This window comes from Phyllostomus discolor, chromosome 9 (genome assembly GCF_004126475.2).
Source record: "Phyllostomus discolor isolate MPI-MPIP mPhyDis1 chromosome 9, mPhyDis1.pri.v3, whole genome shotgun sequence".
Taxonomy (NCBI): domain Eukaryota; kingdom Metazoa; phylum Chordata; class Mammalia; order Chiroptera; family Phyllostomidae; genus Phyllostomus; species Phyllostomus discolor.
Genome location: NC_040911.2, coordinates 1997625 through 2009496, shown reverse-complemented (window position 1 = coordinate 2009496; position 11872 = coordinate 1997625). Strand labels below are relative to the sequence as shown.

The following is an 11872-nucleotide window of genomic DNA, read 5'->3' as shown; positions in this document are numbered from 1 at the left end:
TGCGGTTGTGACACTTCGGCATGATCCATAATTTGGCCGCTATTTACCGTGACATTCCCTTCAGTGCAGCCATAACATTCAGTGAAACCGTTATTCGGCCCCATTTACCATATAAATTGTATTGTTGTGCATGCATGCTAGCAGCTACATTAGGTACCTGGAAATGAGTAAATCTTGTGAAACAGAGACTAACAGCTCCCGGGCACTAGGGTTTCTTCGCTCCTCCGGTGGAGGGCAGGGAAAATGAACCACGGTCCCCGAGTGTTCGGGACCACCTTTAATTGTCTCCCTGTTTATTTGGCACGTGAGTCTCGGAAACCCCGGGGTTTGAGGAGTAATCTGGCGGGCCCTGCCTTCCGTGAGAAAGGCACTGTGGGGTTCCCAAGTTCACGAGGCGGGCTACAGCAGTCTCCGGTGGGCTGAGGGTCAGGAGGCTGGCAGGTCAGCAGCTGCAGGCACCCTTCAGAGGAGAGGCCACTTGACCTGTCACGCTCCTTTGTGACACCAGCCCACGGGGCAGGCAGCATCTCGCTCCACCAGAATCGGGGGAGGGAGGAGCAGGGTGGCTAGTCGGTCCCCACCATCAGCCATGAAAAGCCCACCTTCCACGCCCAGCCGTCTCTGATGTGAAGCCAGTGCGTTGATATCGTTGACCCCTTTGCTCCCGGGTCCGCCCGGGGCTGTGCGGTGTGTCCCAGCCCAGGCGTCTGTCAGGATCCCCTGCTCCCCACCCCGTGGTGTGCCCGGGGTGACTTGCCCCGGTTTGGTTACGGGGACCCTCACTGTGGATGGAGCACGCAGGAATCCAGTTGCTCCGGCCCCCCAACTCCCTGTCATCCGCCCCCCCAGACCCGCTTCTGTCTGTGTCAGCTTTCAGCACTAATTTGCTTCTTGGGGGCGGAGTGAGATGTTTCCTTCCGACAGGGGCCTCGCCCAGCACAAGCTGCGGCCCGTCCGTCCGGGACCTTGAAACAGGCCTGCGACCGCGTCCTCACTTCTGATCGTCAATGCAAACCCAAGGTAGGGGAGAATTCCTCCAGCTCTCCGTTCAGGTAGTCGTTGGCTAGCAATGCACAGGGACCAAAGGGGCCGTTTCCTGAGAACGTGGGCTCTGCCGAGACACCACGGAGGTTTGCCTTACGTCTCGTTTATTAACTACCTATTAGCCCAAGGCCAAACCCTCCCACAGCAAAGAATTTGTGAACTATTTTCACGACCGATTTTAAAATCTCATCAGGCCCAAGTACATACTGGTTTGATCAGCTCTCGCATCAGGAATTAATTTAGTTTCCAGGAACAATAAAATCTGGAAGGAGACTGTCTCTGACCGAAGGGCTGAACGTGAAGGTTCTACCCCGAGCGGCAGAAGAAAGTTTTAGGAGCGAGTTATTTTTTCAAGGGAGGGTGGGGGAGGAAGGAAGAAAGGAAGGGAGGGAGGGAGGGAGGGAGGAAGGAAGGAGAGAGGAAGGAAAGAGGAAGGAAGGATGGAGGGAGGAAGGAAGGAAGGAGAGAGGGAGGAAGGAAGGAAGGAAAGAGGGAGGAAGGAAGGGAGGGAGGGAGGGAGGAAGGAAGGGAGGGAGGAAGGAAGAAAGGAAGGAAGGGAGGGAGGGAGGGAGGGAGGAAGGAAGGAGAGAGGAAGGAAAGAGGAAGGAAGGATGGAGGGAGGAAGGAAGGAAGGAAAGAGGGAGGACGGAAGGGAGGAAGGAAAGAGGGAGGAAGGAAGGAAGGGAGGGAGGGAGGAAGGAGAGAGGGAGGAAGGAAGGGAGGGAGGGAGGAAGGAAGGAAGGAAAGAGGGAGGAAGGGAGGGAGGAAGGAAGGAGAGTGGGAGGAAGGAAGGAAGGGAGGGAGGGAGGAAGGAAGGAAGGGAGGGAGGAAGGAAGGAGAGTGGGAGGAAGGAAGGAAGGGAGGAAGGAAAGAGGGAGGAAGGAAGGAAGGGAGGGAGGGAGGAAGGAAGGAAGGAGAGAGGGAGGGAGGAAGGAAGGGAGGAAGGAGAGTGGGAGGAAGGAAGGAAGCAAGGAAGGAAGGAAGGGAGGGAGGGAGGAAGGAAGGGGAGAAACCTACGCACTAACACCGCACTTCGGTTCTAAGAAACGCCGCCTCTGGTGCCAAGTAGGAATCAAGTGGCTGAAGTGGTTCCGAAGCCGGAGAGCCCTGCTCCCCCCGATTTACGCCGGCGCCCGCGCCTACAGCTTGCTGTCGACAGAGGGAGGCAGTTCGACCACGACCTTCCCGGTGTTCTTCCGCGTGTACATGTAGTCCACCGCCCGGAACACGGACTCCAGGCCCACGAACCTGCCCCCCGAGGTCGGGCCGCCCCGGTCCACCTGGCACACCAGGTCTCCGCTGGCGCACATCCCCACCAAGCGCTCCATGGACGCCCTGTACTCGGGAAGGCAGTGGTTCAGAAAGAAGCCCCGGACGCTGGCCGACTTCTTCAGCAGCCTGACCGGTAGCGTTTTCGCTTCCACGGGCGCCAGGCCAGTGGGCGTCTGGTAGCCGGAGATCAGCCCGATCACTATCAGGCGCCCCTTGACGGCCAAGGCCTTCACGGCCATGTCGAACATGGCGCCCCCCACGGACTCGTACACGACGTCCACGCCGCCGGGGTACTCCTGGGCCAGCACGGCGCCCACGGGCTCCGAGTGGTAGTTGATGGGCCGGTCGCAGCCCAGGGATCTCAGAAAGGCAGCCTTCGCGTCGGAAGAGCAGGTTCCGATCACGTGGCACTTGGCCTTTTTCGCCAGCTGCACGGCAAACTGGCCGGTGCCCCCCGCCGCGGCCGTCACCAACACGGTCTTCCCCTCCTGCAGCCCCCCGAGCTCCCGGAGGCTGATGTACGCGGTGGCGCCGCTGAGGGGCAGGGTGAGGTACTCGGGCGCGGCGGTGGGCACGGGCGTGGCTACGCTGGCCGGCACCACCATGTACTCGGCGAAGGCGCCGGGGGCCATGTAGGCCACGGCCTGGCCCACTGTGTACCGGGCGCTGGCGGACAGGCCCAGGGCGACCACCTCGCCCACACCTTCAAAACCGGCGTCGAAGGGGGTCTTGGCTGAAGGGTCATATCGCCCGGCGGAGTGGTTGATGTCAGAGGCGTTAACACCCACGAACCTGGAAGAAAACAGCAGAGAGAGAGAGAGTAAGACGCTTTGCTCTCAAAGCCCTTCCAGCCCTCCTCGGAAAGCCCCTGGGGCTGGGCTACCCCGCAGGGCCGGGGCACCCCGAGGGAATGCGAGGACCACGCGCCCCCGACGTTCAGTCGAAGAACCGAAACGAGTCTTAGTGCAACCGTGATTTGCAATCAGAGTCTTGCTGTCACCAGTCTAGGAAGAATTTCAATCACTTTAGACATCACATTGTTGATTTCACATGTCATTTATGTCCCTCCTCTTTCCTTCTGAAAAGAGGAATAACTCAAAACAAGAAAAAAAAGTCTGAAAGCGTTCTTCTCCACAAACTGCACTGGATGGAGCTGGGCTGGCAATTAATTGGCCTCTTAACAAAGATGTTAAAAACAACAGTGGGATAAAATATTTCCCAAGGAGGAGACTCGTATTGATTTCGGGGACAGTTTAACACGTGGGATAATCCTAGTTATGGCAACGATATCGTTCAAGACGGATGTGGTGTGCAAGGTCACTCCTGCAGGGGTTGTTTCAAAACACCGTCCAGGGCCGCGGCGGCCCGCCTTCTCTCTGCCGTAACGGGGTCCCCCGTGAAAATATGCACTTTGATTAACTGAACAAAAATTGTCTCATAAGGGGAGAGGGGTTTTATGGAACGCTCAACATTTTACAGTCCTTTCAGATGAAAAGGAGGCACATCGTCACTCCAGTTTTCCTCAACAAGAAGCAGAGACCTAAGATGATTAATGCCAGATGATTATTTCCACATTGGTATCCAGAGTCGGTTTAATTGCGCGGCCCGTACTTTTACCAGCTTTTTTTTTTTCATGTCGGTGTACCTCATAACGAAAATATCCTGATGCAGAAGGGGGGGGAAAAGTCGTCTCCTAGGCATGTCAGGAGGTGGCTCAGACACACGATGGAGGTCCCTAAAAACGTCATTTCCACCTGTAATGAAGTGCAAGGGGAGGTGGCGTCTGGTGGCGGGAGGAGAGCTGGTAAGTAGGTCATTTCAAAACAATTCACTTTTAATTTAACTTAATAAACCCAAACCGCCCTGTGCAAGGATCCACTTCCCCTGGACTGCAGGTGATATTCGGCCCTTAAAAACACTCCCTGAGGATTCTAACTACAGCCCTGGACGCTCTTCGCGCAGTGCAGGAACAGGAACGTTGGAAACCATTCTTCCCAGCATGCGGGCTGCTCTCAGAAGTTAGCACCCCACGCAGCAGCCGCAGCAGCAGCAGCAGCCCCGAAGGAAGCAGCCGCAGACTCCCAGGCCATAAATGATACACAGTAATGAGAAGTGGGGGAAATGGTTTTCGCTGGTTTCTCATTTGGCAGTTTCATACCAAGATGCTTGCATTCTGTTTGGGGGTGGGGCGGAGGTCGGGGCTGCTCCCTCTCCTTGAACTCGCCCGGTTCTCTCCAGGCCAGGCCTGCTCTTTGTGAAAAGGGCCAGCTTCTCCAGAGCAGGCGGCTGGTCTCCCTAGAAGACAGCCAGGGCCCAGCGCCTCTCTGTGACCCAGCCTAGGCTGAAACGCAGGCCCCGGGAAAGCTTCCTGTGGGGGAAATGCGGAGGGTGGGGGCGGCTTCAGAGGTGGGCCCCTGGGAGCCCCTCCCCCGAAGGAACCCTCCCCAAGCCTCTCCAGCCTCGTCCCCCTGGCGTTTGTGCCTGTAGTCCCAACAGTCCAGGCTGCCTTTCTTCTGCAGGGAGACCCCGCCTTGGACTTGGAGGGATGCCTGGGTGGCAGCCAGCCCCTCGGAAGCACTGCCCCCCCCCCCCCCCAACCCAGGACCCAGGAGCTGGAACGCGGGGTGCTGGAGAGGGCAGTCCCAGCTCATCCCCGCCCAGCCTGTGGTGGGGTTGCCGCTTCCGGGGAAGAGGTGGGAGACCCAGCAGGGCGCTCCGCGCCAGGAGAAAGCGGAGGGAGTGCGAGCCACGGGGGACAGAGAGGGCCCTCGTGGGTGTGTGGTGGCAGTGGCGCTCTGCTGGGAGCAGGGGCTGCAGCCAACCGGCAGAAGCTTGAGTTTGCCAAGGGGGCTTTGCCTAAAACAAGTCGAACGTCTCAGCGGAGGAGGGGGCATCCGCCAGAGCAGCGACAGGATACCCGCAGGCCCGCTGCCCCCTTCTGTCTTGGTCTCCCCAGGGCCCACCTCTGGGTGCCAGAGGCCAGAAGTCGGAGCTTCCAGACCGTCTCCCTGGGACTCGACGGCCTCCACGGACAGCCCGACCCTCCTGTCCCACACGGTGTCCCCATCGCCACCATCGAGAGGCACGATCAGCGTTTGGGACTCGGTGTGGGCCGGGGCCCTATCCCCAGGGCTGGGATGAGGGGCTGAGGTGCAGACCCATGACTGTGACCTCGGCCTCACTGGGCAGCGCAGGGGTCCGGCCGGCATGCCCGCCCTGGAGCTCGGGCCAGGGGCGGTCAAGTTCTGGGGGACCCCGGAGCATCCAGGGCGCCCAGGTGCAGCGGCAGCCACACAGAGGCCCGCCGGTGCCTGCAGCCAGACTGTGACCTTGGCCTCAGAGGCACCCCCATTTTCGTGCCCCAGCCCCCAACCCCCGGGCTCTGCCTTTCCTAAGTCGAGTGTGGTGGGTGAAGGCGTCTCCAGCTGGTGGCGAATCCGGGCTCCCAGCACCTCACGCTCTCCACCGGCCTCCGGTGCAGCCTCTGCCTCTCCCCAGACCCGGATGCACCTTTGTGCTTACCTGGGCTTGGGGAAGAGGTGCCTGAAAGTTGGGAGCCCGCTAGTTCCACTCCACCAGGAACAAGTTCAAGAGCATCCCTGCCAAGGGAAAAGGGCCCCGGGGCGAGCAAGAAGGAAGGGAAGATAAGACCCACCAGGAAGGATTCGGGCTGGGAGGCTCCCCATGCGCCCCTTTCATTTGAAATCTGCACTTTTAATGAGTGCGGGGTTCCAGCAACCCCAGCACAGGACCCACTCAACAGGGTGGTGGGGGGACCCTGGGAGAAAGAGTGCGCGGTGGTGGGCTTTCCCCCAGCAGAGAGCCTTTCAGGGTCGCCCCGTTTGCTCGCATCAGAAAGTGCCGAGTCCCTCCCTGTTCACAGTGAAACAGGGCAGGCTGGGGGGGAGGAGGCCGCTCTCTCTCCCACCGAAACCGAAATCAGAGGCTCGGGTCGCCTTCGGTGCTGGGAGACAGAGTCCAAAGTCGTTCAAACCAGACTCTCATTTAAAAAAAAAAAAAACACAAAATAAAAAAGAAAGGGAAGGAAGGAAAAAAGAAAAAAACCACTGGCCTGGAGAGTGCGCAGAAACCCAGGTCCCCTCTGGCGGGCAACAGACCCTTCACCCAAACGCCGTCCCCCACCCGCTTCTCGGCTCCCTCCCGCAAACTCGGGGCTCCATTGTCTCACACAGGGGCAGAAAATCGTTAGGAATATTTGGAAATGAAATAATGTGTCACTACGGCTCAAAAAAAAAGCTAAAAATAGCAGCACTCCAACGGACTTCCCCGAGGGCGTGTTACTCTCTTTCTTTCCGGAGATGCGGCGTCCAGGGGACCCTGCGGCTGTCCTTGGAGGTGAGAGGCAGGAGGGCGAGAACTGGAGAAGGAGCCTCCACAGTGGGTTCCAGGGGGACCCTCCCGAGCCCCTTCTTGCCTCTCCTGACTGGTAACCTAGATTATCCTGATCCTCCCAGCGCTTAAAAGCACTTCCCCCACCCCCACCCCCACCCCCATGAATAAAGACTCTATTTTCTGCCGAGAGGGTACGAGACCTACAAAGGGTTGCAAGGGGAAGAAAAGTCGGACCTCCACACCTTTCCAAATAAGTACATTTGGGCCGGATCCATTCATTCCAGAGCAGGCTTCACCCTGATAAAAAGGACAAGCTCTTGCCTAACATTTTCATGCAATTAACGCTGTTCTGGGGACATTTGGTCTAGAATGAAGATGGACTAACCTGCAGTGAATTATGAAGCCGCTCTGTGGAGGGGGGGCAGGGAGGAAAATGCCACCTCCACTGACCTCGGCTGTGAGAAGAAAGGGTCTCCCCGCAGTGGGGGGTCGGAGCAGAGTCGCCAGCAGAGCAGGGAAGAGGGGAGGCTGAGGTCTCCCCCCCACCCCCCACAGGCAGAGAGCTGCCTGCATTCTCCTTCTGTTGCGGGCTTCAAGGTAGAAGGGAGAGGTCAAGGTGTACATATCAGTACACTCACGACTTATATTAAAGGGATTCTGGGCATAGATGGAGGGGAAAGGCATCGCTCCCAAAGCAGCCCAAACTGAGGAACTCCCACCGCGACGGCGAACTCCGAGGGGTAGAGCCGGTGGTCCAGAGCTCTGGCCCGCGAATCCAGGGACTCCTGCCCATGAGGCAGTGCCCGGGGGCGCCCTGGCACCCAGCAGGGATGGGGGCAGCGAGGGGTGACAGTGAGCGTGAGTGGAGAGGAGTCTCAGGAGGAGGAACGCCCGAGAAGTGCATGCACACCGAGCGGGGAGAGGCCGGGAGAGCCTGCGCTGCGGGCAGCGGCTGCCTCCGCCCTGGGCTCCGGCTGCGGTCCCACCTCGCCACAACGGGTCCTGCACCGACCCCGCACTTCCCTGCCAGGGAGCTCAGTGGCCCCCTCCCCGCCCCAGACCCCGTTTCTAAAGGGATCTTACTCAAGCCCTTGTGTGCGCCACAAAAAGGCAACCCAAGACTATGAAACTTTTTGCCTGTTCAAGTCTGTTTGGAGGCTTTTTAGCCTGGGGGCTCATCTCCGCTTCCAGCAAATCACTCGTGTGTCCGTCTTTGCTGTTCCGCGTGACTCACACAAGCCCCCTGTCTAACTGGGCAGGACCCGTGTCCTGGGTGGCCGCATCTCACCCCACAAGGCAGAGCCCCGCTTCCACTCAGGCAGACTTCTTAACGGGCGCGCGCATCCCGCCCTTTAAAAAAGCGCCTCCTCCCAGCTTCGACTCACCCCCACCCCCTCCTTCGGCTCACTAAATGTTTACGTTTCCAACCACCTTCCAAAAGTTTTATATCGTGATCAGAATTCCGCAGTTTCGCAGTCCTATTTGGGAGGCTGACGTGAATCTCCAAAATGGCCCGACTCAACGTTGCATCCAGCTCCTGGCGCAGAGCACACCCCGTCCCTCCCTCCGTCCTCGCCGGGGGCTGAGAGGGCTTCCTAGCGCACAGTTTACAACGTAGTTACCATCTGGACTTTCTCCTCCCTTCGGAGCGTTATGCAACGTGGAGCGTGCAACCCTGCAACCCCTTGGACCGGACCAGGCAGGCGGGGGAGTCCTGCTCTTGCGAAAGGGATGGAGGAACCGGGCACACCCCGCCTGCAAGTCCGGCAGCGAGCCGACCCGCCGGGAGAGACCCGCGGGCCTGGCTCCCACCGTGAGGTCCCGTTCCTTCCTGTTGCTCCACCAGTTGCTAGAGATCAGCGAGGCGGAAACACGTTAGGGTGGGGAGTGGACGGGTGGAAAAGGCAGAGGTCGGGCCGCGACCCCAGGGTCCCCAAGGGTCTGCAGACCGTGCGGGCCCATAAAGCCATGCCCCCCGCCTCGGCCCAGCCGCCCGGGACGCGCGCCGCACGCCGGTCGGTACACTCCGGGGCACACACGACAGTCGCACAGCACTGACAACACGGACGACAGGGGCACACCGACACACTCGGAGACAGGCGCCGCCACTGCGAGGTGACTGCCCACCTGGAGCGTACAGGAGACGCCAGCCGGGTCCGCGGCCTCCTTCCTCCGAGGCACGTTACCGAAACGAAACGTCGCAGTTGGTGTCCAGGCTGCTCCTGCTCCACCCTAAGGATTATGGAAACGCGGGAGCCCTGGGTGCGCGTGGGTGGGCCGGCGGGAAGCCTCCGCTTCTGGGTCCCGTCGGTTTTATTTCGGGAGCGGGAGGGGGCGGAGGGAGGGCTGGTGGAGGGGAGGGGAATCCCAAATTAAAATAACCCCCAGTTATGAGGCCGTTCAGTGGCATCGGATATTCACACCAGCAACAGTCTCACTACATTCGCCTTCACCAGATGGCGGCGGGTTCAACTTCCTGAGATCTCGCAAAGTCAGGCTTTGCGCCCGAGAGCGCCGGGTGCGGGGACGCAGGCGGCCGGGACGGCCCGGGAGAGGCGAGGCCGGGGCGAGCGCGCGCGCCGGGCTCACCGGTTTCGGACGAGGAGGTCTCCGTCCCCCGGGAGTGGCACCGGGCAGTCCCGGAGCAGGGTGACTGCTCGCGGAAGTCGGGCTCAGCCGAGTCACCACCAGCTTCTGCATGGCGCGGGGGATGGCGGAGCCCTGGAAGTCCAGGAAGGGGCGGGCGTACGACATGTCCACGATGGTTCGGGCCGCCTGGCGGACGCCAACCGCAGCATGGCCCGCGCCCTCCGCCCGCTTTCTGCGCCGCTGCAGGCCAAGGTCGCGACCGGCCGGGGCAGCTGGGCTCCGCTCCCGCGCTGGCGGGCGGGCGGAGCCGGAGGGTCCGCCCCCTCCTCCGGCTCTGCGCCCTCCCCTCGGCGCCCCCCTTTCCCCTCCACGCCTGGCGCCCGCTGCCCCCTCCCGCGCGCAGCTCCGGGAGTCCACGCAGCCCCCGCGGTTCCCGGACGCGCCACCCCCGGGGTCCTGGCCGGGGACTGCCGCCACCCCGGTAGCTGCTCCTTTAATCTTTTTGTTTTGGTTTGAATCTGCTCGGCGCAGACTGGCCAAGGAGCCTCTCCGCCCTCCCCCTTCCTCCGGGCCGCCGGGGAGGCACCGGATTCCCCACCCTCCCCACGCTCTAAAAGCCGGATTTGACTCCTCTAAAGGGTGAGGGGGCGCCGAAGGGACCCGTGCGTCCCGCGATTGCCGCGGTCCCGAGCCGGCGGCAGCCCCCGGCATTCTCGGAGGCGCGGCGGCCGGCGGCCCGGCACAGGCGCCTCCCCTTCCCGTGCGAAGCGTTCACTCCTTGCAAGGTGGTACGAATCAACCCCGAGCACGGCCGGGGCGGCGGGGCACGGCCGGGGCCCCGGGCCGCGCAGGGAGCCCCGCCGCGGGTGAGCGTGCACGGACGCCGAACTGGGGGCCGCGGCGGCGGGGGTGGGGGTGCCCAGCCACCCCTGCGCCCAGGCTCCTGGCCCCCCCCCCGTCCCCGGAACGCCTTGCTGCGCCGGAAGCCCCTCAGTCTGTCCATTCGAGTTGCACGAACCTAAACCGTTTTCTTTATTTTGGCCTAGATTCGTGTTTTTCCATGAATGTTTTAAGCGGCTTCTGAAGACAGTTACAAGGTTCCCTTTGGGAGAGAACACACATATTAGAAACCAGAGGGCCGAATTCCCAGAGCACATAAACATCTTAACCTTCTTGGTGGGGATGCCGAGGGACTTAATTGAATTGGAGATGTTGCAATGATGCAGGAAGACCTCGTTTTATAACCCGCCAGAGAGAGCTGCCAGCTGCGGCGTGTCAATTTTCGCCATAATTGTCTGTATTGACCAAATAATCAATTCACTTCATAGAGGGACCACATTAAATATTGTCACATTTTTGTGTGATGAGCTAAGTCCATCTTGAATTTTTCATTAAAGGTACCATTTTACTAAAAAAAACCTTTGCTTTCCACTGCATAATTACAAAAATATAAAAGCCCACTGATGCCCCTCCACAATTAACTGTAACCCCCAAACGAAGATTGCAAAGGTGACACAGGTATTTTTTTTAAAAAATCTCAAATGTAGGACATTCTTCATTCAAGGGTGGTTTATGTCCACGTGGGTGCGTTGTATGAATGTACAAGGTGTGTGCTCTGAGGGGGGGGTACTAACAGGTTTAAAAATCTGGGAATGTCTACTTATAACTTGGCTTGGAACACATGGTTTTACCCAGTATCAGCCAGTGGATTACAACAACAAACCCCTGGATGTCTTTCTCCAAAGTGCTATCTTTTATGTTGTGCTGTATTAAGATTTCTTTTTTGTGTCATATGTTTAGCTCCGGGAAAAAAAAAGAAAACAAAGCAATTAAAAAGATTGACAGGTATGGTTTGTGAGAGACCTATTTGTAATTGGTCAGGGTGACGTTGGCGAGAGGAGGAGGAGTAAAAACTGAAGCAGGAAAAGCAGCTCGATGTGTCTGTCTATCAGTTGAGACTGTCTGAAAGCTCTGCGATCGGAATGTGTGTATATTTCACTGAAAAGAGGAGAGAGCGAGAGTGCATCTCCCTCTCTCCCAGAGTTTGGGGGGACCGTCCGCGCTCATCTCGCCCACCCACTGAATGTCTGCTCTGCGCCCCTTTGCACACACTCTCCGGGTTGTTGTTTCGGCTTTTTTTTTTTTTTTTTGGAGGGGGGGTGCTTTTTGTGTATTTTTAAATTTTTTTTTTCTCTTGGAAGATCAAGACCGGCCAAAAATCCATGATCAAATGTGTTTGCATTAGATTTCGCATTGGAAGAAGCGACGATCTGGCGGGCAAGCCAAGTGGCACCAAGTGGCGCTCTGGCGGGGTGACACTGTTTGATCTGTGACTGTTTGGAAGGTGGAGAGCAGCGCCTGACATCTCCCCCCGGGCGTCGTTGTGTGTCCGGGGGCTTCACTCCTCCGTCTTGTTTGCTTTCTTCCTCTCAGACATAAGTGCGGGAGGCGAGAGGACAGCTAGATCGGCCTCTCTGGCGCACAATGAGAAAGCTGCCGACCCGCGCACTGAAAACACTCGCCGCGACCCCCGGACCGCGAGGAGGGGGAGAGAAAGTTGCGCTCGGAGACTCCCGGCTCGCGGAGGAAGCGGGGCAGCGCCCGCAGCGGCGCC

At 59.2% G+C, this 11872-nt stretch overlaps 2 protein-coding genes across 2 annotated transcripts in view; one reads left to right on the top strand and one right to left on the bottom strand.

Moving 5' to 3' along the window:
• Positions 1 to 2103: 2103 nt before the first annotated feature.
• On the bottom strand, positions 2104 to 9989 carry ZADH2 (zinc binding alcohol dehydrogenase domain containing 2). The gene is given in 3 exon segments (XM_028524458.2): positions 2104 to 3108; positions 9259 to 9336; positions 9338 to 9989. Coding segments are annotated over 3 exon segments (1635 nt in total). The 5' UTR covers positions 9970 to 9989; the 3' UTR covers positions 2104 to 2183.
• Positions 9990 to 10742: 753 nt separating this feature from the next.
• TSHZ1 (teashirt zinc finger homeobox 1) overlaps positions 10743 to 11872 on the top strand; it is a 70980-nt gene continuing 69850 nt past the window's right edge. Inside the window, exon 1 of the mRNA XM_036010144.1 lies at positions 10743 to 11872. This exon is cut by the window's right edge and continues 431 nt beyond it. The gene's annotated coding sequence lies outside the window, so the exon portion shown is untranslated.